Source organism: Copidosoma floridanum, unplaced genomic scaffold, assembly GCF_036245765.1.
Source record: "Copidosoma floridanum isolate Cflo_tuat_1 unplaced genomic scaffold, Cflo_Japanese_pri ptg000021l, whole genome shotgun sequence".
NCBI lineage: Eukaryota > Metazoa > Arthropoda > Insecta > Hymenoptera > Encyrtidae > Copidosoma > Copidosoma floridanum.
In genome coordinates, this window is record NW_028321898.1 from 15,880,950 (window position 1) to 15,908,784 (window position 27,835).

Consider the following 27,835-nt stretch of genomic DNA (forward strand, 5'->3'; position numbering starts at 1 on the left):
CGATGGAGGGTACTTTCGTGGAAATGGGAGGATTATTTGAAATTTCTTACATCTTTAGCTACATGATATAGAAATGTGTACATACATGAACTATAGAAGGATTGGTCAATATATAAATATAAGCTCAAATTTTTTATTTATTATAGATATATTGTTTTATGAAAAAGAAACACAAAATTATAGCACGTTTATGATATCAGTTTTAACGTACAACGATTATTTTGAAATATGTTTATGATATTATTGTTTTCACAAAAAAGTATTTGATGGGAAAACTCAAATAAGTTCAAAAAGACAATTTTATTGACATAAACTCAGATAGCCAAGAAAACTAGACTTGAGAAAAAGAGGAAATTTAAAGTCGGATGAAAACTGGATTTATAGAAAAAAATTAGATATCATTAAAAAATTAGAATATGTAGGCCTTTCATTAACTGAAATAGCTTGTTTATTACTTGCGTCATTTAACTTCCCATTTTTATTTGTAAAAAAAATTAGAGATTGTTAATTATAATAAAAAAAAAAATGTTAATTACAGCTGCTTATAAACTGTACACAACTATAATCTATCAAGCCTTACAATACATAATAAAACTTCTGTCAAAAGTTAACATAACCCATATCACCATTTTATTCAAAGAAAAAAAAAAATTGTTTAATGTCTAAATAATGATGAACGTTACATGTTATTATGATATTAAAGGTGCATATTGTAAAAATTGATTTTTTGTAGTTTGTACATACATAAGAAATGCTACACTTGGTGCTTAAAATATTAAATCATCATAAGACTTAACGTAGAAGTCACAACTTTTAACAAGCTACTTTTTAGGTTTTCAACGGTTAAGTGTTCTGAAATTTTTGATAGATCTTTAACAGTGTCAATGAATAGTTGTATGTACATAGCACTGAGTCAATATTTTATTATCTTTCACAGAAATATTTTTTCTTGAAACAACTAGTAGAAGTTGTCAGTGTTATTGACTACAATTACCAGCACTTAATAGTGCCAGTAATCAGAAAACTTGTATTATGTAGTTTTCTAGTGTGTGCCAAGTAGTTGTGTGGCAAACTTTTTGATAAGAGATTGAGTAGTTTATTAATATGATTTTTCGTGAACTGGAAAAAATTACACTTTTTTGCTATAATATAGTATTAAAACAATTATTTATCTTAAATTCAATTTATTTTATAAAATTAGAATTAAAAAAAGTACTGATACTCATCAATAATTACTCACTAGTCTTATACTCAGTTAAATTGACGACACTACGCTAAAAAATAAATACACTGCACAACAAAAGTATGGCTATTATTTTTGTTAAAGTACTATTTAGCTAAGAAAAAATTTTAATTAAGTAAGGAACTGTAACCTCTAGGTTATGGTTTTGTCTACATAACGATAGAATATTTATTATCACTTGTTATTGTCATTGCTGGGCTTAAAATTAATAGGTAGGTTTCCTTAAAATTGAAATAGTAAAATAATTAAAAAAAAAAAAAACTTTGATATAGTAATTTAGTCAATGTTGATCTTGAACTCCAATAGCATGTTGTTCTCCGGTGGAATGCCAATGCAAGCCTTAAAAATATTCTCAATGGCTGCACGCTGCTTAAACAATGCATTTACAATGGGACTACCTGGTGGTACAAGTGGTGCCTTTAGTAGATATGAGAGAATGGAAAGGGTGCTACAGAAACCCTTGTACTGCGAGTCTGGCTGGTCAGCGTATTTAAAATGTATCCGTGAACAGATCTCGGCAATCAGTACCAGATCCAGTATAATGGGTGACGCAAGTAGCGAATCTTCACAAGTGTTGTGAACGACGATGGTATTATGACCACTCATGAGTATTTCTGACGTATACTCATCCATTGCACGCTTGCTGTCACCTGTAATGTAATTTTTAATGGAAATTAATTAGCCATTGTCATTAGATTTTTTAGCATAAAAAGTTTTTCTTCATAAATATCATATTTTCGATCGAGAAAAAATCAGAAAAATTAGTTGAACGTAATGAACGTGGTGAAATATTAAAGTGGATTTAATACTAAATTTAATTATTTGTCTTTGTGAAACAACGTTTGTTTTTTTTTTCCTCACCAATTTAAAGTCATGATCAAATTTTGGAAAAATATTTTTGTCTTTATTTAACTGGTTAATAATTGTTTTTTATAAGGAAAAACTATGAAAAAGGGCACTTTTTTAATTTTGCAATAACTTTTACAATAAAATATCATGATACGTATCATTACTAAAAATGAAGGTGTTAACCTAATATGCATGAAGATTATTCTATGTAGACAATAAAAGTTCTGAAAGACTTCTTTTTTCCAAAAAGTAATCAAAAAGAATATTTATTTGCGTCTTTCAGTAAACATGAATGTCCGCTTCATTTGAAGTCTAAAAGAATTCTTGTTTTCACAGTAAAAATATTACTGTAATTAATCAAGAAGAACAAAATAAGAATCCTTTTTGAAAAGTACCTCAACTCAGTGTGAATTAAAAAAAACATTTTTAATTATAGTTTTACCACCTAAATTCATAAAAAATAACTACAATAATAGTAAAACAAGAAAAAAAACTGACGCAAACTTGATCCGTTAGATTAGAAACCATGTACCTTCTTGACTTGTCTGAAGAGGAATAAATACTTGGTTAACAGTTTATATCCATACAAGGTACAAATATTACGTACCTAATTGTATTTTACATGTAACTTCAACTTTATCAAAAAAAAAATTTTTTATTTTTTTGACTAACCAAATATAAACATTTGTGTCTTAAAAATAACATTTCTTTTTTTTATCTTGCTACAAAGATTATAATTTTTTTTTTTTTTTTTTTTTTCAAGTTTAGTTTGATTTTATTACATGTTTTGTAATAGTTTGTCAGCAAATTATTGAATAAATACACAAAATCAATTTAGCTATATGAATTTGTAAACTATTGGATTATAACTAACAAAAAAAAGTACACGATACTTGTACCGTGTTCGGAGGCTACACCACTTTAATTCTCCAGTAATACATGAGAATTAATAGCTGAAGAATACTAAAAAAATACTTTAATAATTTTTTTTAACAATTCTTTTAGACTTTTTTTAAGTGTATACAAAGTAGTAAGGTAAATATTTATAAAGAAGATAAAAAGTTTAAGTTTTTTAAAAATACTGTAACACCCCATTATTTGTATTATCATTAAATTTTAAGTTTATTTCTTCATAACAAAAACAGGAATAAAGACTTATGTAAACTTTTGTATAAGTTTTTATGTCAGTCCTTAATAGATAATCAATTACATTTTCAATTACGTTTTCATGCTTGTATCATGCTTTTCATGCAATATCTCTATACGTTTAGGGCGATCTGAGTAAGCGTGTGTGTGCGTGTGCGACCAATCATGAATCACGAGGGTTCGATCATAACGCTGCAAAGTGGGACAGAAAAAAATAATTCGTCTAAAAATCACACATCGTCAGACAGATATGGGCTAGAGAGACTTTTTGTTTTAATTAAACATGAGACAGAGTTGGATACGTAAAAACTCTATCCTGTAATAAATATTGTCAGATAAGGGTTGGAATTACCATGAAACATAACCTCTCTAGAGAAAAAAAAAGTTTTTTTTTAAATAGTACAATAAATAATTTTCATCTTTTAATTTTTGAGTGCTTAAATTATTTTAAGATAATTAGTAACAAATTAATACGATTTTTGTATCGGACATCACTCTCCCCCCCCCCTTAATAAACCATGTAATCTAGGACCTATGAAAAAACTACTAGGAATTTTTTTAACTTAAATTTTTTTGTCCCATTTCGTTCGAAGTAACTGATTAAACGAAAAAAGTACAGTTTCCCATGTAATGGTCAAATATTTTTTAAACAAATTAAAAAATATTTTGTTTGCCACAACATTAATTTATTACAAATTATCTAAAAATGACCTTAGCGTTAGCAAAATATAAATAAAAATTATTCATTGCACTATTTTTTTAAAAACTTTTTTTCATAAAGTTGTTATGTTCAATAGTGATTCCTACCTTTACCTAACAATGTTGATCACAGCATAAAGTTTTTACATAATCTACTCTGTCTCCTCTTGGAAAAAAAAAAATAATGATATGAAATATGAAATAAAATTAAACAAGAATTAAAAAAAAAAAATTAAAAGAAACAAACCAGGGGGTATAAATGGGTCATGAAACCCACAGTAAGAACGAAGTTCTTTAAACATAAGATGAGTATAAAGACACACAATTTTTCAGGTAACAAGAGGAACGCGAGACCCATAGGAAGAACAAATGCATAAATACATGCATGCATAAATACAGTACTCACGAAGTTCAACCATCGTGAGTACAAAACTCAATTTTTTAAATTTTTTTCTTAATTTGTTTTTCAAGTTTTTGTTTCAGTGAAATACATGAATGCAGTACTAATTTTTATAGAGCTTTGTTCTTCCTATGGGTCTCGCGTTTCTCTTGTTACCTGAAAAATTGTGTGTCTTTACACTCATCTCATGTTTAAAGAACTTCGTTCTTACCGTGGATCCCATGACCCATTTATACTCGCTGGTTTGTTTCTTTTAATTTTTTTTTTTTTTTTTTTAATTCTTGTTTTATTTTATTTCATATTTTATATCATTATTTTTTCATATTTCATTTCATAACTTTTTTTCTTCATTTTTTGTATGTTCTTTACTTCATATTTTTTTTATTTTTCTATTTAATCTTTTTTTTTTATTCCTTTTTTTATTTCGTTTTTTTTCCATTCCATGGTATTTTTTCATGTCTTTTTTAATTTCATTTCATTGTTTTTTTCATATTTCATTTCATTATTTTTTTTCTTTAATATTTTTTTAATGCATTTAGTTTTTTTCATTTTTTAAACTTGTATTTCCTGTATTTTTCTTTCATTTTCTTTTATATATATATTTTTTTTTTTCATTTCATTTCATTTTAAAATTTTTTTTTCTGATTTTATTTCCTTTTTCAATTTTGTTTTTTACTTCATTTCATATTATTGGTTTAATAAATTACTATATTTATATAGTTACGTGACATTGTAACATAATTTTTCTGTCGAATTAGAAATAAAGGCCCTTACAAACCATTGGTACGTTCTGCAACTCTATTGTATATTGAGTTAATTTTAATAATTTATTTGTTTATGAAATAATTTATTTATAACAGTAATTTATAGCATTATTTAAATTCCAAAGAAACATCATGTTTCAAATAAATCGGTTGGTATTTTATGCAACAAATGCATAAAATACTAATATTAAATGCGTAATAACGCGCCTTATTCGATTTAATCTACATAACTCTATTTATGATAATTAAATTTTTTGTTTTTTTAAATTTATCATTTAGAAAATAATTATTTCTTAGGAGGAAGAGACTTCTAGTAACCGACTTCCGTTTTATGGAAATCTGTCGTTTTTAAAATTCCAGCCCCCGAAGCATGCAACATGAAGAACTTCGTTTTAATAAATAATTAAATAAACAATTTATCATCAATTAAATGTATTATCAGTGAATTCATATGAAAATAAAAAATAAGTTACGAACCACACTATAAGTACAAGAAACCAAAACAGTATAGTCAGCAATGTTCGTAGCAGAGTGGGTAAGGTACTCGACTCGTATGTAGAAGGTCGAGGGTTCATATCTCTTTACAGAAAAGTGTTTTTTTTTTTTTTAGAATTTAAGAACAAAAAAATTCAAAGTTAAAAATTACTGTGGGAAGAGAAAATTAAAATTTGTTCAAAAATTAATGGCCTACGAGTGTGAAGGGGAATGGTGGGCAAAGGTGTGTAGGAGTTAATTTCCACTTCCGTTTAATTAAATCTGCCGTTTTTAAAATTCCAGCACCTTCCCGTACGCGACATAAAGAACTTCGTTCTAAAAAACCGTCTTTTTAGCCCGTATCTATCTGGAGATATTTGATGTCTGAACAAATTATTTCATTCTGTCCCACTGTGCGTCGCCAGGATATTCTGCATTGATTGAACGCCTGTGTGAATAGTAGATACGAGGTTTGTGTGACACGATATGGGACACGAACTCAAGCCCCCAGTTTATCAGGCAAACATCTTACCGTTTGGTCAGAGTGGATGAGATACTAGTCTGACAATTTACGTGTATATAAAGTGTAAGTACCATGTGTTATTGTTTTTCTTATTCACTACTGAATCATACAATTATTAATAGATGTAATTTTTCTCAATCTTAATTCTAATCGTTAACTAACTAGATAATATACAGAAACATTTATGACGGAGTCATTTTTCTCTGACCCTATAGCATTAAGCGCTGAAACGCGTCATCAAGGTGGAATCTATTTTTGTTTATAAGAAGCTAATAAAGGTCCGGGTCTGTATAATTCATGTGCTACGTGAGAGTAATTGGATACAAGAAGAAGCGCCAAAGAGAGAAGAGAAGACATAGCGCCGAAAAAAAGCCCAAAAATGTGTAGTTTTAGCACATAAGGATCTATCTGTGGGATTGCGTATTATAGAATATTTGTAATTACCGCACCATTGTGCTAATCCAGTACTGCTTTATCGACGAAGATTGTATGTATACCTATGTATCCGTATTAAGAGTATGTACTATAAATTGCGTCGCGTTTAAGTGCGTGAGAATAATGTCCTGGCGGTAAGATTCAGAAGTATGTATGGAAATATAGTGCGGTAATGCGCGAGTCTGCACTAATTAGTGGGCCTAACGCGACACTCTTGTAGTAGCATCCGAGCGAACCAGAGCTTCCAAGTTTTTTTCGCGTTTTCAAGAGGAATCGAGAGAATCGAGAGAGATAGAGAAAGAGAAGAGCGGAATCAGCTTTCCAAGCCAACCGGGAACGACCTTGCGACTGACGATCGAGGAGACGAGACCTACCGCCACCCCCAGCTGTCATCTGCAAGACCAGGTCATCGGCAGGCCCGATAGTTGATTTGACCCGGAACATGGTAAACCCGGAGGTAAGGGTAAAGTAGAGTGTGCGAGCGTGTGTGTATTTACACGTGTGCTGGGGGATCGGGTAGTGTAGGACGCCCCCAGGAAGCGTGGAGTGCGAGAACGGGATAGTCCGGGAAAAGCGTGATTGTCACGGATTGTTGCGATAGCGCCGGATTGCGCCAAGATTCGGGCCTAAAAACCCACGTGTAAAAGTTCGCCAAAAACAAAGTGAAGTGTTCTTAAAGATCATTTACCTCGTCTATTGTCGTGCGTGTGTTTTTCCTTCCTTCCGAATTTACAGGTCGCGCCTCGTTTCTCCTTGGGAGAGTAGTCTGATCCCGACAGACTACCGCGAACGGGACCTCCTCAGGGACGAGTCTCCTGGGCCAAGCAGTGGACATCGTAAGAGTGGGGACAGGGGTTTTTCGCGTTTTAGGGTACGGCGGACTTGGGCGAGAGGATTTGTATAAGTGTCTTTGGATGTTGTCTCGGGACCGCCCTGGCTGCGACACCCTATAGTGTCTCAGGTCGCGAAAGTACAACGTCACACATTATTTTCTTCACCAACAATATTTTCTCTCTCAATGTTACTCTTGAGGGGGCTTTATATCCAAGGTAGGCATAAGTTCTCAATAATTATTATAAATGTTTATTTAAATGCAATAATAAAGAAAAACTACAATATAAAACAGGGGGACTTGATGTGTTTAACAATTGAATCCAAATTGCTTACGTGTATATTATCTTATTTTGAAAAAAAGACTCATAAAAGTTGGAAATCCTTAAAGCTATTTATGTTATTCCAACTTTTCAAACTTATTATACTCCTTGAAAAATTTCAGATAGAGTAATTACTCTAAATTTTTTGATACAATACATGTGTAATGAGTTAGGTGGAATTGTTTATACAAAACTGTAGGTTTTCACTCGTTTTTTGCGTTTTCGAAAAACAGTTACATTTAACTCACTAAACATGAATTGTATCAACAAATTTCCAGTGATGACTTCATCTGTAATTATTTATGGAGTATAATAAGCTTTGAAAAGTTGGAATAACATGAATAGCTTTAAGGATTTCCAACTTTTATAAGTGTTTTTTTCAAAATAAGATAATATACACGCAAGCAATTTGGATTTTTTAAAAATAATTTATTCACAACACATTAAGTCCCCTTGTTTTATATTGTAGTTTTTCTTTATTATAGCATTTAAATAAACATTTATAATAATTTTAGAAAACTTATGCCTTACTTGGATATAAATCCACCTCTGGAGTAACTTTAAGAGAGAAAATATTGTTTGTAAAGAAAATAATATTGCTAAATATTATCTAGTTAGTTCACTATTAGAACTAAGATTGGGAAAAATTATATCTATTAATAATTGTACTTACAGTTTATATAGACGTAAATTGTCGGATTAGTATTGCATCCACTCTGGCCAAGCGGTGAGATGCTTGCCTGATAAATTGGGGGCTCGAGTTCGTGTCCCATATAAGCCGATTTTTTTTTTTTTTCCTATAACTGTCATTAATCATTCTATTAATGAATTAATTATAATCGTTGCAAAAAATTTTTTTTTTATTTTTTTTTCAGAAATCTCACCTGAGATCTTAGATGAGAATTTGGCATGAGATCTCGGGTGAGATTTGTCAGGAGTGTTTTCCTTCATAGTTTCCTTTCTAGAAGTTTCTAGCGTTTCCTTGCCAGAAACCGGTGGCTGATCTTTCAGAAAAGAGGAGTCTACTATCCAGTGAGTAAAAACGAGGTAGGAGAGATGAGAAGAATCTTTGCGACGTGATGTTTGGACGGCCTTGCTCTGGCTGAAACGTCATTGTCGCATACATACACAACATCGCTATTTTAACCAGAAACATCTAAAAAGGCTTCTTTAACAATCAGAGTACAATTTGCACTCTATCTTGATGTTTAAGGAATATTCCACAACCGTACAAGTTCTTTAGTGATCTTGCAATACTTCAACTTTCCAAAAAGTATCTCTTTTTTAAAGAACTTGATGAACAACAGAAAAATAATACTAGTTTATATGTCTGGTCAAAATTAAATTCTTACAGAAGAACTTGATCTACCACATTAGGAATGTAAAACCACTCTCTTACTCTAATTGATACATATATTTTTTTCGCTGGAATACTTAAAGGATAGTGTCAACTTTTGTATGTGTTGAGTATATTGTACATTTATACCAACGAATATTTATGTACTTATACGTATGAGAAACTGACTCTTGGTGCCGTCTATGGCCAACTACAGTTGTAAGATTTTTGCATAAAAATTGAAGAAATTATATGCAAGCGATCACAGAAGAAAAGAGTGTCAATCCAACACTGAGAAGCTTAAGAAAAATTTTTGTAAATGTGATCAAAGACATACTAGTGCCGAAAAAGTATATTTTCAAGGAGACATGTCTGCAGAAGAATCGAAAAATCTAGAAGATTTAAGAGAGGAAATAACCAATTCTAAAATGGCAGAAATTTTGATACCTGTTTTTAATGGCTAAGATTATGCTTATTGGAAGAAAAAAATAATGATGTTTTTAAGGTTAAAGAAATGTGCAATGGTGATAGAAAGAGAAAAAATATCGACGGACGAATGGGCCTAGAATGACTTGAAGGCCATGAATTATATTTTCAGTGCTATTTCGAATAAGTAACTGGAATTTGTCGGTGATTTTGACACGGCATTCAAGATTATGAAAAAGTTTGATACTATGTATTTAGAGGAATCAACAGCTTTGCAGATAATATACCGGAATAAGCTGGAGAAAATCAGGTTAAAGGATTTTCAAGAATCGTCAGTCTTTATAAGTGAATTTTAAAAATCAGTGAACGAGTTAAAATCAGCTGGTGCTACAGTGAATGAAAAAGAAAAGTTAAATTATTTATTGAGAATATTACCAAAATCTTATAGTTATATTTGCGATTTAATAGACACGTTAAAACCGGAGGATCAAACAGTTAGCTATGTGATCGATAAAATAAAAATGTTGGAAATTAAAAATAAAAGTGAAAGTGCTAGTGTGAGCATGAAATCGAATGCTTTCGTGTCAAAATCAAAAGGTCACGAGAAACAAGAAAGAAAATAAGAAAGAGCCTGTTACAGCTGTGGTGAAATTGGACATTTTAAGAAAGATTGCCCGAATGTAAACAATGCTGGCTGGAGGCCGAGCATAAAGGGGCAGACGCCAACAATTTCGTGGAAATAACATGGAACAAGGAGCATCAAGAGGAAGAGGCAGAAGCAGAGGCTCAAGCGGACAACGAGGCAGAGGCTACGCGTTGCAACAAGAAATGTGGCAGCAAGGCAACAGCTCGTTCAGCGCTTTCTCTGCGAAGATCGTCGAGTCTACTGCGATGCATAGCGAAACGTAAGGTAAACGTATTGACTGGTTTTAGATAGTGGTTGTACTGATCATGTGGTAAATCAAGATGATGTTTTTGTAAATTTTATTGAATTAAAAAATCCAGTGAACGTACATAAATATAGAAAACGGTAGAAGTTTAAAAACGACTAAAATACAAAAAATTTCGAGTTATTTCAAAGTGTACGATAAATTAGTGAGTATTGAAGTATCTAATGTGTACTATGTTAAAGAAATGAAAGAAAATTTATTTAGTTTATCGAAAGTTACAAATAGAAATAGTTTTTGCTCAAAATAATACGGCAAAAATTTATAACTGTGAGGGTACGCTTTATCTTATCGCGTATAAAACAGATAAATTGTACAGAATGCAAAGTGAAGTTCGAAATGAACATTAGATTACCTTTAATTATATCAGTACCGAAAATAAATATAAAATTACTTTAAAGGAAAAATAACAATGTATTTTGGGACATGTAAATTTTAAATATTCGAATGTTTTGTGGTAAAAATAAACTAGCGGAAGGTCTGTCAAAATAAATTGAGAGTGACTATATGAAAGCGCTGTTTATATGGAAAATAAAATGCATAATTTACCATTTGAAAATAACAGACAAAAAGCCAAGGAAATTTTAGAGATAGTACATACTGGTCTAAATGGGCCTCATAATACTACTGGATTAAATGGAAAAAATATTTTTTAACTTTTATTGACGACTATAGCAAAACAGTCAGAGTATATCTAATTAAATCAAAAGATCACGTCTATAATTGTTTTGTGTCATATATAAATGAAGTTGAAAATATTACTGGAAAAAGAATTTAAAAAATTAAGGTGTGATAATGGTAAGGAATATATGAATAAAAGAATTTTTGATCTAGTGAATGAAAAAGCAATAAGTCTAGATGCATGTCTACCGTATGTGCACGAATTAAATGGTACTGCCAAAAGATATAATAGGAGCATTATGGACATTGCTAGATGTTTTTTGTCTGAAGCTTGAATTAAAAGTAGATTTTGGCCAGAAGTTGTATGCGCGGCAGCATATTTAAAGAACAGGACACTTGCAAATACTGCTGATTTAAAAACTCCTTTTGAGTTGTTCTTTGGTATGAAACCTAATGTTAAACATTTAAAAATTTATAGAAGTAGGGTCTTTGTACCTGTGCCTGAACAAAGAAAGCGGTCAAAATGGGATAGAAAAGCAGATTTAGGAGTTCTTGTAGGTTATGAAAATGTAGGATATCGAATTTTGATTAATAATAAAGTTACTGTAGGAAAACATGTAGATGTCACTGAAGAAGATGAATATTGTATTGGATTAAGGGATAATGATGATGATGAATCAAAAAATGAAAATGAAATTGTTGATGACAAATCCGAGTCAATAGACGAATTTGAAGATGCTGAGTATGAAAATGACAATGATATTATTGAAAAAGAAAATGATTGTCGAAATCAAAAAGAGAATAATGTTAACAGTAGACCAAAAAGAAATGTAAAGCGTCCAGAAAGATATGATGATGACAATGTACATAATACGATTTATATTAATTATTGTAGTGCAGAAAATCCTAAAAGTTTTGATAAAGCTGTAGGAAGTTTTGAATCTGATAATTGGAAAAATGCGATGAAAAAAGAAATTGAGTGTTTAAATAAGAATAAGACTTGGGTATTGATAGATAAGCCAAAAGATAAGAAAGTTATAGATGTGAAATGGGTTTATTCAAAAAAGGATAAAAACAAATTTACAGCTAGGTTAGTAGTAAGAGGGTTTTAACAAAAAGAGCTTATTGAAGATATTTATTCTCCTGTAGCTAAGATGCAAACTTTGAAAATTCTGTTATCGTATTGCTGCCAAGAAGGCTTAACCATTGATCAAATGGATGTTGAAACTGCATTTTGAAATGGGAAAGTTAGATCAGAGGTATATGTCAAACAACCGCAAGGTTTTGACAATAATTCTAATAAAGTATGTAAATTGCAAAAAGCATTGTATGATTTTAGAGAAAGTCCTAGAGCTTGGTTTGAATGTTTTGATGAATTAAAAAAAAAATTAGGATTTGAAAATAGTGAAGTAGACAATTGTTTATATTCTTTAAGCAATGGAAAAGATAAAGCTTACATTATTTTATTCGTTGATGATCTATTAATTTTTTGTAAAAGTTGAAAGACTATTGATGTGATTAAGGAAAAATTGTCAAAAAGATTTTGCATGAAGGATTTGGGAAAAGTAAAGAATTATTTGGAAATAAATATTACTTATAATGTAAAAAAAAATGTAAAGTTTTTGAATTAAACAAGATTTATTGAATCTTTGGCAAATAAGTACAAACTAGATAATGCTAAATTATTTTATACACGAATGAAAATAAATTGAAAGCTAGAACAAGCAAAAGAAATTAGAAATGATTGAAGTATAGAAATTTGATTGGCGAACTTTTGTATATTAGTTCAGGCACGAGACCTGATATAAGTTATAGCGTTAATTTATTAATTCGATTTCAAAATTGTTATAATGAATCACATTTTAAGTGTGTGATGAGGATTTTGAAATACATGTACCTAACAAGAGATTTAAACCTAATGTATAAGAAAAATGATAAAATAGATACAGTAGATTGCTGTGTTGATTCAAGCTGGGCAGGTGACAGTCTTGATAGAAAATCCACATTTGGCTATGTAATCAGATTTTTAGGTAATATGGTTTATTGGAAAACGCGAAAACAAAATAGTGTAACAAAGTCTTCGATTTCAGCGGAGTATGTTGCTTTGTCAGAGGATGTAAGTGAATCAAAGTTGATAAAAAGATTTGGTAGACATTTTTAAGTTAAAGTTGACTGGACCGATAAAAATTTATGAAGATAATTCAGGAGCCTTAAACATTGCAAAATTGGTAAATTTTACAAAAAATTCGAAATATATTAAGGTGCATTAATATTATATTCATGAAAGTTACTTAAAAGGAATTATTGCTATTGTAAAAGTAGAATCAGAAAGTAATATTGCAGATGTTCTTACGAAATCTATTGGAAGGTTAAAATTTGAAAAATTTAGAAGTATGTTGAATTTGGTATAAATGTAAAGAGGCGTGTTGGGTATATTGTACATTTATACTAACGAATATATATGTATACGTATGAGAAATGGACTCGTGGCGCCATCTCTAGCCAACTACAGTTGTAAGATATTTGCGGACGCTTGGCGCTCGAACGCGAGCGCAAGGCAGATTTCGTCTGTCCGTCGAAGCATGTGGTCATGCATGCAAGCAGCCTTTGGTCGTTGGCTGTGATGTGCGTCGTTCTTATAAGTATATTCTCCTTTTATTAAACATTATTAACTTTTACAAGGTGTGTTTGCTTATTTTCCGATCCATGGAATAAATCCCTCAATATGTTAACAGTATGTTTACTGGTAATTTGTTGATCTACATCGGCGGCTTGGACATTAACAAAAGCATTAAGGCTATCGAAGGAAAAGTAAATGAAGTATTTTCTACGATGAAGGAAAAAACCTAATAATCTCACAAAAAAAAGATATCTTGTTATTATTAATTAAAAAAATATATAAACCAACAACTTTCTTTCTTTAGTGCAACCGCTTTGAATTTTTTAATAAAAAATTTTTATTTTACTTTTCTTATAAGCAATAACTGACAAACTAATGAAAAAATTGCTTGAAGTATGTTTTTTAACTTTTATCCCTTAAAACATATAAAACAACAAATTTCGAACTCCTAAATAATTAAAAAGTTTTGTAGAAAAGACGTTTTGGTATTATATACTAAACTTTCTTACTTTTCAACAGCTTATGTTATAAATAGTAGGTCTGTCAATTGTAAAATCGCAATTTCGACACCTAAATCGTAATCAATGACCCTAAAAATCCGCGATCAGTTTAGAACACTTTTTGACTTTAGTCCTCAAGTGTGAAGCCAAAGAAAGAACGAATGACGAAAAGAATTTTGCTGAACTTATATCAATTTAACGACTGGAAGGCAAGTCGATTATAAGATAAAGTGGCTAGGACAAAACTCTATACAATACGATAAAAATACTGGAATCCAACTTGCCCATATGGGTCATTACGTTATCGTACAGAATGCAAATCGATTATATCGAGTCTATAAGTCTCCATTCAAGTGCCAAAATAATTTTGATCTTCTTTCCGTGACGCTAAGAACCAAAAGTTTTTTCGGAGATTAACAATGAAAAAATTTATTCTAATGGTTTTCACCAGCTATTAAATACCAGTAACACTAAAAAAAAAAAAATCCAACGTATCTTTTTGACACAAATACCATACAAACATATATTATTGAAAAGAAAAAAAATGTCTGTAATTTATTGGTTATACTGTTATTTTATCATTTTTTAAGTACCAAAAAATATTTTTAATTGAGTGTAAAATACGTTTTTGTCATAATTCATTTTGTGGAATTCAGTAGAAATATCTGTTTTTTTGTTTCAACGCTAAAAAAGTTGAATTTTTGTCAAAAATCATGCATAGTACTTTTCATTGAAATCCTATTACAAAACTTCGGATTGATCTTTTCAACAAGAGAAAAAAATTACTTCACTTGAAATTTTTAATGAGTTTTTTTAGGACAAAGAAGTGATTTCTACCTGTTCCAAATATAAATGAAAAAAAAAAATTATGTTGACCTTGCTACATTACGAGCGTGATATAGCGTGATATAAATATTACACAAATTTTTGTACCCTTTTAAAAGTTACGTTCAACTTGTGTGTACTTATAAAATACTTACCAAAAAATCAGTTGTCAAACGTGTATAACAAATTTTTTTAAATGAGAAATTTTTCAACATTACATTATGCATTCACCTTTTCAAAATGTGTGTATCTTTTTAAGTGTTTAGTATTATACCACATTATGGTTTATAATTCTATTGATAGATTTTTGGAAAATCGTTTTATTTTTTGTTTAAAAATAAAATGATTTTAATTATTACCCTATCTCAATATATGACGTCAATCATGACATCATGTGTGACATCGCAAAATACGTCATTCATGACGTCGTGAATGACATCACATTGACGTCAACATGACGTCATTTACAATGTCGCTAAAGACGTACTCCACGACGTCTCAAAAGACGTCATTTACATAGGTTGTTGTTTAACAAAGGGGTGTTTAAAAGCATTTGATGGCCTTGTTATATTCAAAAACTTTTCGAATTCCTCTGTTTTGGTGTTACCATCTTGATGTGACGTCGCAAATGACGTCAATGTGATGTCATTCACGACGTCATAAATGACGTATTTTGCGATGTCTGGAATGATGTCATCATTGACGTCATAACTTGAGATAGGGATATACTTTAGTTTAAATAAAAATGATAGCTCCATATATTCATAATTCTTCATTAAAATACTTTTCATTGTTAAGACTTAGTTTTTAAACAGTGATATGACAATTATTCACGGTATGTAAATTAAAACACTTAGTATTTTCGATCCCTATGAATTGAAACCGTTTCATCTAATCTGTTACTTGCAGGTATTTTTAATTTGGTTGATAGAAATTCATTTTAAATATTTTCTTTGAAACTCAGTATTTATAGGCTTATCCACTAAAGAAAGTGATATAAAAATGTCTAACTTTTCTTTTAATCAAATACTAAGCAGAAGAACTTAGTGAAAGGAAACTTCGTGCCAGCTTATTGGCAACAGATTATAAAGTATGATGACTAACCAACATAGGGGACGTACTTGATGACAATACAATGATCCGGCTTTTCTCCTGGTTCGTAAAGCAGTTTGTTTGATTGGACCATGTCATCAACAACATTACTCTTCGATATCTGCAAAAAAGGATAATACTTTTTAACTTATTTTTTCCAATCTTAGGAGTTGTATTACATATATGGTTGTATTTGTCTTATCAAAATTTTAAAAGCTTACGTTTATTGAACACAGTTATAGTATGACGTATCACACACACACACACGGACGTGCGGGCGCGTGCACACACACACACATGCACACTATTGTAGTCGCTACCCTATCTATAAAGTATCAATATTGATTCATCGTTGAAATCAACATTGATTGAATGTTAAAATCAACGTTGAATCAACGTTGAATCAACGTTGACCAATGTTGAGTTTAATATTGAAATCAATGATAAAACGCAACGTTGATCAATATTGATTTCAATGTGGACCAACGCTGATTACAACTTCGGTGTCAAAGAAAAAAAGAGAAATTTGTGAGCATGTATGTAATTACATTAATCATATTTACATCGTAAAAAACTATTATTTCTTTTAAGAGAAACATTATTTATGACATCGATGCTAAAGAAAATAAGATTAAATGTTATTTCTAAAAAAAAAATTGTCTACAAAATTAGATAGTTAGACAAAACGTAACAAAAGTTAAATTAATATGTTTGTTAACCTTTTTTTAAATGTATTTTTAGTTATTATATCTGTAGTTGCTTATCACATAAGTATAGTTTTGTATTTTGTTATACAATCAAGAAGAGTCTGGAAATATATACGTGTAACTGCATTTTTACATTTATATCATTAAAAATAATTTAAAAAACCTTTTTAAGAGTAACTCGTGAAACGAGTTTTAAAATTGATTTTATTTTGTTGAATAAGAATTTGATCAGAAAAAAATAAAAGTGAAATAAATTTTACTTACTGTACTTATGAAGTTTCAAATTATTTACAACAAATTTTATTTTACTCTATTACGTAATAATTCATAAAACAATTTCCACTACTTTACAATAAATAATTAAATTAGGATAGTTTTCAACGTTGAGTCAACGCTGATTGTAATCCACAGATCAACGTTCATCAACATTGATCAACGTGGCGTTTCATCATTGATTTCAGTTGAATCGACGCTGATTAATGGTGAATCAACGCTGATTTTAACATTTAACCAATATTGATTTCAACGATGAATCAATATAGATACTTTAGATAGGGTAACCACGAATACTACTCAACCGATCTTGCGGAAATTTTGCATAATTCTTTACAATGTCGAGATGGTTTAGTATAATTTTTATGTTGAAAAAATTATTAACAATAGCAGTAAATAAGCTCAAAGTTTAGTAAAAATGCGCAAGCTTTTTGCTTCAGTTCAGTAGAATCTGGTAGATGGTGTGGAAGTAAAATCAAAGCCACCTGCAATAGAATTAAGTAAATCTGATTGCTATATCCCCGAGCAAAGTACCGAATACGACAGTCCATCACCGGCAGTACATGAAACATAGAGTTGGGAATCATGCAGCTAGGTGTCCCAGCTACCGAAGACACTGTTCTCTAATGGACAATTGTCGCTTAAGCGACTTACGTCGATCTCCATCCCAAACCACCAAGATTAACAAGTGCCACCAATAAAAAGGTGTTCTAAATGCTAACGTCTCTGGCAAAATACCAGGAGACGCGTCTAGCCAGAGCATAATCTGCTCTAGCATTATGAGTTTTTGTGGCCATTCTTCCAACCATTCTGGGTCAACCAGAACAGACTTTGCTATAATAGCAAGCTAGGGAAAACAACCCTGAGGTATTTGGGCATCCCTAACAGCGTCCTTCTCCGTAGTCATCGCTATGCGTCTATGTCAGGTGGTGCCGTCGAGTAAGAGAAATTTTCCCTCGCTAAGATCACCTCATAAAGCCTTATAGGAAATTTTTAAAAAAAGGTTATCAAAAGTGGATTGACCAAATGAATCAGTGATTTGAGTGTGTATCATGTCAGTGTACAGTAATAAATTAAGTTTGGTGTCGTCATGTGTACTACGAGATGGGAAATAATAAAAACATGAATTGCGACTGTAATAACACAGTATATATGAGTGCATATACATGCTTGCACTTGTGAGAAGCTCGATAAACATAAGTACTGCTTACATTTATCTATTTCTCACTACACAGTGTTAAATAAATGTTAATACTAATGACAGGTTAGGTTAACTTTTACACATTTATATTACGTTTCCGTGGATTACTTGTATTCTATAAGTTGTACACAAGTGTAAGCATGTAAATGCACCCAAATATGGTGTGTTATCACAGTCGCAATCCATATTTTTATTTTTTCCAACCTTATAGTACACGTAATAACACTAAATAAAATTTATAACTGTACGCAAACATAATACACACTCAAATCACTGATTCATTTGATCAATTCACTCTTAATAACGTTTTTTTAAATTTTTTAAAAAAATTTCCTATAAGGCTCCATACATTCTGGTGATCTTAGTGAGGGACAATTTCTCTCGCTCAACAGCGCCGCCTGACATAGACACATAGCGAATACAGAAACTCTGGGGGTAAGAGTCAATCTACCCGCAGCCAGCTCTCCATCATGAATAATAATAAGGAATAGTTAAAAGTTTCACCACTGCCTTTTTCAAGGCCATTATAAGTATTTATGTTCCCTATACTCAACCATCAATCTCATAGGTTCTTATAAGGGCCACCTAAGATTAAACTATTATACCTTGCCAACAAATACATTTTTACTACTACTTCTGGCAACGATTCGTCAATTAAAAGACTGTACGAAGCCGGCCACTATTAAATCAAGTCAGTCATTCACTGGCAGACGTCTCGAGTGGAGTTGTTTCTCGTGAGACTGTGGAAACCCAAGCCACCAACGACCTTGCATTACCCTCGTGACTCTAAACATTCAACGAGGAATTACCGATCCTCTCCGAGATCTGCGCTGGGCAAACCTAATAAGTAGCTATGAAGGAAAAATAAACTTTAGCAAACGGGACAGTCTCCGACGGGCAAGCATCCTGAACTTTTTTCCCACCTTAGATCACCATAACAACTGAGTCTGCAAAAAAGAAGGTGCTTTAGACACCAACGTCTTTGGCGTAATACCAGGAGGCACTGGAAAAGAGCTCTACAACTAGCCCCAACGCTTCAGACGTTGTAGTTTTCCTCCCGATGAATCTGGTGCTACAGTCACAGGCCAAAGAAGATCATCCCGAGTTATAGAGATAGTCACGTTAGCTATAGAAACTTTAGTCCAGGAAGAGGTTACTTAAGAAGCTCACCAGTCTTTTTTAGGGTCGTTGGACGTCGAACTATCTTGCCAACAAATATATTAGAACCTAACAAAGTTGATAAAAAACAGCCTTTAGGGCTCTCAAAAGTCTTAAACATGCTAAAAAATGCAAGAGGGCAAATTGGAAGAAAAACTTCAAATGTTTTTAATGTATACAATTTTAGGCGTCAAGAAACTAATGCATAACATTTATTGATAATAAAGCAGCATCTAAATCGACAAATAAAAAATGTATCAAGTGAGAGATCAACTTTTTATTAGAACCCTAACAGTTATCTCCTGAATCTTCCAGATTTTTAAACAGGTAAAATATATGTATTTGTATTTTTGTGGTGATACAAATGTAGAAATAGAGCTCCAGGATTTTTTTGATCTAGTAATGATGTTGTGAAATAAGGAAAATAATTTTCAATGTATATATATATATATATATATATATATATATATATATATATATATATATATATAAAATGAGTTTTAAATATTCACAGCTGGAAAAATAGCTATTTTTGTACGTAACACAGCCCTTTAGGGCCAACGATCATTTCATGGCATAAGGAACGCACGGTACTTTTTGGTATAATCATATTTTTTTCACTTCTTACACCTTATTCTTTGACAAAATAAACTGTATAGATTCCGAACAAATATAACTTAAATTAGAAGATTTTTGTTATGAGAAGTGTCAGGAATAGATGAAAATTTTTCAACTGATAGCTTCACGTTACATATTAATACACTACGGTCTTCTTCTACCTAGTGAGTCTCGGGCGAAGCCGAAACGGAAGAGCCACTAGTATGTGTGCGTGTGTATGTGTGTGTGCAGCACATAAAGTGTCTGTAACTCTGTATAAGTCACCTTTCCTATATATATTAAATGCTTCTATCAAGGTGCGATAAAAGGCTAGAGCAGCATAATAAATAATGAAAAAATTATAAATAGATAGTTTCTCAATTAAAGTAGTCTATATTTCTTATATATTGACTTCAAATGTGACCATTTTAAACTTGAGCTTGTAAGCTAATTGCAGCCTAATTGAACTATAGATACTACTATAGTTTTTTCATTGTTTCTATCACTGAGATAGTTCTTCGTTAAACAGTAAAATGCTGACCGTGTCATCTGAGAACAACGGAAAATACCTGAGTTCTAAGAAATAAGTAATGCTTGCTATGTACCGTTATTTTAAGTCAAATATTGACTTTCAATGTGACCTTATAAAATTGAACTCACAAGCTATTAGCCGACTAATTAAACTATGAATAATACACATTTTTCCACTTCTTAGTACAACCCACATGTAAAAGAGGTAGTAATTTTCTTTTCAACTTTTGCTTAAAAAATCATTGTACAGTTATTATAGTAAAATTTGATGTTAAACGTGAGTTTTATTTACTTTGTTTAGAAACTAAATAAATATAGTGTTTTTTTGACTTCAGATAGTATGCGATTAACAAAATATCTTCTTTTTACTCAGACTTACATAAGCTTTCAGTTATTAATTTCATTAAGATTCTTTACACCAACTTACCTCTTTGGACCTAAATTGTTGGGGAGCTGACAAATTGAAGCCATCGTTGTTACCAAGGTGATTGTAACTTACAATTGACACCGGTTTGATACCAGCAGAAACTAAGAAGTCGACAAGAACTGATTTTATTTTTGTTTGTCCAGTCTTAAAATCATCTCCTCCAATAAAGGTCTCCAATTTTTCAGCGAGCTCAATAGCTCCAGGTACAAAAGTATTTTGTGGTGAACCATTTAGGTATGTACACTAGAAATTTTCAAGTTAGAAATAACAAATATCCAGTTTAATTAAACCTTTTTCAAATGATTAGCAATTTACCCCTTCTAGTGCCGAAGCAACAGAAAATAAAGTACTGGGACTTATCTCTGGGTGGCTAAGTTCAATTGATTTTAATAAATTATCAGCTGTATCGTTAACACCCGGAATAATCTCGACGAATCTCTCAGTGGTTGCAGTCCATAAAACTATTACTTTATCTAAATTTTTTGATACCTTAAAATCAGCTATATCTTTTCTTATAGAGTTTAACTGATCTTTTTTTGTACCTAGAATAAGGTTATTTGCTCGATACTCCTGCCAAAATATTTAAAAGTTGTTGATATCCTCAGCTGATATTCAATTTAGAATTAAATTGAAAATGATAATTTTTTCTCGAGAAGTACCTGGTTAGCTGCTATGAAATCGGAAAAGTAGGCACTTTTCCTGGGTACCATTTTTACCATAAAAGGTCTTAATTGATTTTGCAAATCAACATCTAGCACTTTGGCTCGCTCCATTGCATCGGCAAGATTCATGCTGGAAATATCCCAACCATCAACTTCGATGTCATCTGGATTGACCATTGGGAGCAGCCAAGATATCGGCACATATACGTCTTCATTTTCGCAGCTACCCAAACGCACTGTGGAAGCCTTGATCAAAGAACCGTACCTACATGATTAAATGATTAATGTCATTAATAAAAGAAAATCTATTCTTAAAATGTATACATTAAATTAGAAGTATTCAGTTGTTAGTCTGTGTAGGTAAGTAAAAAATAATAAAAACACCAATGACCCAAACGTGGTTTTATTCATAGCTGTAACATTTCGTTGGGTATAATTTCTAATCTTATTAGGCTATGCAAAAGAAGATAAATCAGTCATTAGTTATCGAGAAAATTTAAACGTCCATTTTACAGTAATACATATACGTATGGAAATAGACAAGATCTGTGTACGTCGTATAGATGAATAGTCAGCTAAGAAGGGGTACTCACATAGCACCTAAATAAGCGCTCAAATAGTACTTAGAGACAAGGATTTACATGACAATCCAAACGAAATTTACTTACAGTGATCAATGAAATTATATACAATTGCTTACGTGTACACGTAATTTAAGTTTGTGGAATGAAAAAACTATTGTAAATTTTGCTGAGTCCTAACGTATTCCTTTTTCTTTAAATCGTTGGGGTGTTAAAATATAATTCTGCTACTAATTAGTCATGTTTACCAATTATTTTTTATGTGCACACTTATGTATTTGAGATAGAGGAGAAAAATTTGGAAGTGAAATAAAAGCTATTCAGATATAATATTCCAATAACCATATACGTACATCTTTATTTTATTGCGTTCATAACTCTGTAGAGAGTTCGCTTGGATTTTAAGTTTCATTTTTAGTCTTTTTACATATTTTTATTACTATAAAAATGACGTTAAATTTTCTTGGCCAACTAATGATTGGTTTGTCCTCTTTTACACATTCTGATGAGGTCAAGAGTTATACTTGACAAAAGGTTGTAATGACAAATAAAATTGAGTTAAAAACATTGGTGTTGTTATTATTTCTAATTTTCTTAAATAAATGCATAAGTGACTTGTAACTCAATTTTCTTATTTTAAATATTTTACTGGGCAATGTCGTGAATACGACAAACACAAGAATATGAGAATCTACTTTATTAAGATTTAAAAATTTATTTTTTAACTATCTGTAATATGAAACATTTAAGATATTTTGGAAAAATTATGATAGGCAGGGCTTATTTGATGACATAATTTAATAACAAAGTTATCATGGAAAAAATAGATACCAATTAGCTTTTTGGATACCATCTTTTGTCTTCCATGAAAATTTGTGCTTATTGGCTAGTAACGCTGCAGTAATTGTTGTGCCATTATTGCCTCCCCACCCTACCAGCATAACTCCTAATCTTGGCACTTTGATGTCCGTCCGAATATGAAGCTTCAATTGGTTAGGAATCACCTAAATGCAGTAAAATTTATATTTGATAAAATACTAACTATTTGTTGCAGCATGCATATATCAAAACTAAATAGTAGAAATGATAATTTTATTTCACAAAATTTTTGTATATATTATTTTTTCAAATTGCTTTAATTATTGACATCATTTTTTATCATTTAAGACAAAGGATTCCTTATAGCTGTATGATTTTTTCGGATAAAAAGTTCCTTTTATGGTTTTTGGCTATTAAATATATTTTTTTAAACTACGTGGTATTTTTGAAAAAAATTGATAACTATAAAAAATTTGTATAAGTTTTCTTACAGCATTATATTTCAATAAAGCATTAAATTATATTTATTTTTTATTATATAATTGTTTTAAATACGGAAAAAAATAACTCCATGATCGTGGTACAAACGATGTTTCGAGTAGGGAAATGTGTATTTTCGTAGGGTATTACAGTAACTGACATTACCAACAGCGAATGTATGTTATGATACTGTAGCTTTTTTTCACCGGGTTACCGCGACAGTCTATTGGCTTGATTATCAGGGCTATCCACTCACCACCTCTGTGTAGGGGTATATTGCCGCATCCACTAACCAATCCCTTATTCTGGTGGAAGACGTCAAAGTTAAAAATAATAGTTTTCGTCAGATAAGTGCCATCGTTCCCGAGGCTATTTTTCGGCCCGAGGGACGTAATGTAGTCGCGGTACGATGTCTCTTATGTGGAGAATCCTATTTGTTCTACTGAGGGCTCACCCAACTCTCGAAAACGCCCGAGGTCAGAAAAAAAATGTTTTCCTACCTCTGGCGTCTTTGAGAGGTTGGTGTGCCCTTGGTAGGAAAAATAGGATTCACCGCATAAGCGCCATCGCACCGTGGCTACCCTACGTTCCTCGGGCCGAAAAATAGCCTCGGGGACAATGGCACTTATCCGACGAAAACTACCATTTAACCATACTGCGTCAAAAGAAAGGGAAACAAAATTTCGTCTCTTGGCACATGAAAGGTTAAAAATTATTTACACTTGACAGGAGGAAACAAAGAAAGCCTCAGATCATATTCTTATCAAATCTTGGCGAAATTCGCTGTGTAAAAGCGTTTGTTGGACAGGAGTATACTTATTGCGTAGTCAACTAAATTATAGATAGTATTTTTCTTTAAGCTTGGCAGATGGTTCGAAAGAAAGTTTAATTTTCTTCTAGATATTTACTAGAGATTTTTTTTAATGAGCTAAGTAATGAAATTTAATTTTTTTTGTGATAATGTTTACGTCAAAAAAATTAATTTTACTTTCAATTACCAAATTTTCAGTAAATTGAGAAATTTTTGTTATAATTATTAAATTTTGTTATAATTATTGGATGACATTTGAACTATTCTCCCCAGACGAGTAAACTACCAGTCTCCAAATCATCCATCACCAAATCTGCAAACGGTCGTGAGATTGAGGATTCTACAGGGATACAATAGATAAGTTTGTGTAATGTTTTTATATATCAATTGACATTTTGCAAAGAGTGCATATAATGCGCTTTGCGATCGATGCTGTTCACTAACTAATTTTAGTGGAATATTTGTAAATAAAGAGGTGATATCAAGTGAAATTAATTTGTGGTCTTTCGGTATTTTATAATTTTTGAACTTTTTAACTAATTCAAAACTTGTTTAAATATAATTATGGAAGTTTTTAAAAATATTTCACACAGTTTATGTAAAAAATATACATTGAACTATATAGATAAGTGGTACAATAGATTTTTTAACAGAAGTCAGAAATTATTTTTTGTTATGAAATGAATTTTCGATGTCTGTATTTTTTATTTTGAGTGTGCGTTGGATTTTTTAAATAAAATGTGTTTTTTCATTATTTTCCAAAGTGGAAAATGTGTTTGGGAAAAATTCCAGGCCATCTACATTTCAACGAGAACTTACGTTAAAACAGCGATTCAGTTAACTTGAACGTTGACGATTTTAACTTCTTGAGATTGTTGGTCACTTCATTTCCTAATTTTCTTTCATATTCGTGGAGATAAAAATAAGTATCTGCTTTTCACTTGACATAACTGTGATTAAGAAATTTTTTTCAAGGCTTGGACCACGTTTTTATGAACTTGCGAAATTGACAGTTTCTGGTTTCAATGGCTACTACCACTTATGGGTTAATTAATAACTCAAAATCGTGGATAATTCGAAGTTATTAATTTTGGACTTTATGTAGGTTAGGTCCCAATTATCGCTCATATCCTAATTATCGATCATTTTTCTTTATATCTTAATATAGAATTTTTTAAACATAAATGAAATGTGATTGGGGCATAAAAAGCTATTTTTTAATATAAATTCACCTTTTTATTCATTGAAAATATATCTTCATTACGTCTTCTTGAGAGAGCGATAGTTGAGACATTTACCTTAATATAGTTCACTGCTATAAAGAATCAAAACTACATCATTAATGCTTATTTGTTTCCCTACGTTTTGAATGGTAATAACGAGGGTATCAGACATCGTGCCTTGCAAGTAATACCTTTTTTTGGGAAAATTAGGTGAAAGTATAGCTATGATTTTCATACGTTCAAGTATAAGATACTTGACTCCTATTTCTATTTTACCGATAAAAAACTATACTTAAGCTTTTCGATGAGTCTTTAAATTAAATGCCTCAAGTTTTTTATGTAAAAATTGGAATAACAATCCTTTTTTAATTTCACTGCTAATACGTCTTACAAAATAAGTGCTTTGTGATAACTTTTATTTTTCTGGAGCTTTGATTTAATTACAAGTATTAAAACAAACAAAACTGTACTTTTTGTTAACTTGCAAGAAAAAAGTTTGACCCATTCCACAATTTTTTTCAACAAAAGCTTTGAATGCTAATAAAAACCAAATGATTGAAAGATAAATCTGGAGTACATATTGCAATTCTTGAAACAAGGCTATACAAGGAGAACTTTCAGTTTGCGTATTAATAAATACAAAAAAAGTACTGCATGAAAAAACTTAACATCCACCCCAAGCAAATTGGGTAAAAGTAAGCTGTTATTTTTTTAATACTGAATTCTTTTAAACAATCAGTCAACTTTTTTATTTATATAATATTTTCTTTTATTGTGATAAAGTTAAATAGTTGAGGTGATTAACTTCCAAATAAGAATACATCACTTGATGGAATACTTGCTATCAAAGAAGCAGTAGATATCACCTTTTACTTTTAAAAGAAATTAAAGAGATCCAAATATTTTAACGCATGTGACTGTAGGAACGTTAGTAAAAAACCAAAAAAATTTACCAAGAATACACACCAAAAAAAAACTTAACTTTTTTAATTTCAGACCACTACAAGATTCATTTTATTCGAGTATTTTAAAGAAAAATAAGAAATTTCTGTGAGTGTTAGTTTGTTTAGTTCATACGGGGTCCTAGATCGAATAAATTTCGAAGTTGGAATGAGAACTCATTTTATTAAATGTTGAATACATATGAAATGAACTATCTCACCCTGTTGTTGCGGTCCAATAAAAACCAATAAAATTTTACAATAGGATTTTTCTATTGGTTTCTTCTCGGTATTTGCACCCGTAAATTCAAATAAAATCTGAAATGGTCAAAAATAGATTTTCTATATCATTTATTATAACTAGGACATGATTGAACAAAAATAAATTGACAAAGTTATGTCCTACCATCCGGATGGCAACACCAAAGTGGGGGGGTTTAAGTATTTTTTATGTAAATTGAAAGAAAAGTTAGTTATTAGTTTTTATTAGAATTTTGTAAAAAATATATTAGTCCCCCCGTTTTGAGGTTTCCATCTGGATGGTAGGATATTAATTTGAGTGATTATTTTTGTTCAATGATGTCCTGGTTACATTGAAAATCCATTTTTGACCATTAAAGATTTTATCTGGGTTGACGGGTGCAAATACCGATCACAAACTAATAGAAAAATCCTATTGTAAGATCGATGAATTTTTTATTGGTTTTTGTTGGATCGCAACAACAGGGGCATTCGTAATGGAAAGAGAAGAAACTATTGTAGACTAATAAAATAATTAAATTGTTAGACTCACCTTATATTCTGGGTCTGTCTTTTTGGCAGTGCGGATGACTTTCGTAGTTTGATATACGTACTCAGTAATGATAGAGTCTGCAGTATACTTGACTTTTGGTGACTCGACGCGAATCTTGAGAGAAGTCATTTTGAACAACAAACGATCTTTACAAACAGCGCTATATGGTGATTGACACGGAAAAAAAGTATATAATAAAGTTAAGTCACAATTTAAAAGTGGTTAAGTATGAAAAGGCAAATAGTGGCATGGAAACACAGTAGGAACCAAAGCACGGTTATTTGGTGGCTCTTGAGTAAAATCTACTTGGCTGGCCTTTGAAGAGCAAATGGTAGCTGATTGCAGAAGTGGTAGGCACTTTAAAGGAGATTACTGGCTGCCCCTTCCAGTACAATTTATAAGGGGAAAGCATGCTTTGCCACGTGATCCTATGATAGCTCCTGAGTGCCTTTTAATTAATAGCAATTTTCTTGCTCGTCAGAATTGTAGAGGTTGTTTTTATCTTTTCTTTGAGTGACTTGAAAATGACACAGGATACATATTTTATTGAAAATATCTTTTACTGCTCTATTTCTCG

General features: G+C 31.1%; 1 protein-coding gene across 1 annotated transcript; it reads right to left on the reverse strand.

Annotated features, from left to right (window-relative positions):
* On the reverse strand, positions 1 to 27,568 carry Inos (Inositol-3-phosphate synthase). The gene is made up of 7 exons (XM_014359726.3): positions 27,259 to 27,568; positions 23,023 to 23,195; positions 21,608 to 21,875; positions 21,264 to 21,518; positions 20,949 to 21,191; positions 16,067 to 16,175; positions 1 to 1,893 (listed from the first exon to the last, which is right to left on the reverse strand). The coding sequence occupies exons 1-7, from the start codon at positions 27,385 to 27,387 to the stop codon at positions 1,520 to 1,522; spliced, it is 1,551 nt and encodes a 516-aa protein (XP_014215212.1). The 5' UTR covers positions 27,388 to 27,568; the 3' UTR covers positions 1 to 1,519.
* Positions 27,569 to 27,835: the final 267 nt, after the last annotated feature.

Bases quoted from the DNA above. Each gene is read 5' to 3' on its own strand.
- Inos (XM_014359726.3), bottom strand. From the start codon at position 27,387: ATGACTTCTCTCAAGATTCGCGTCGAGTCACCAAAAGTCAAGTATACT. The intron at 21,192-21,263 runs GTAAATTGCTAA...GAAAATTTCTAG, and splicing joins TTGCTTCGGCACTAGAAGGG to TGTACATACCTAAATGGTTC. The intron at 16,176-20,948 runs GTAAGTTGGTGT...CCTTTTTTGCAG, and splicing joins AACAATTTAGGTCCAAAGAG to ATATCGAAGAGTAATGTTGT.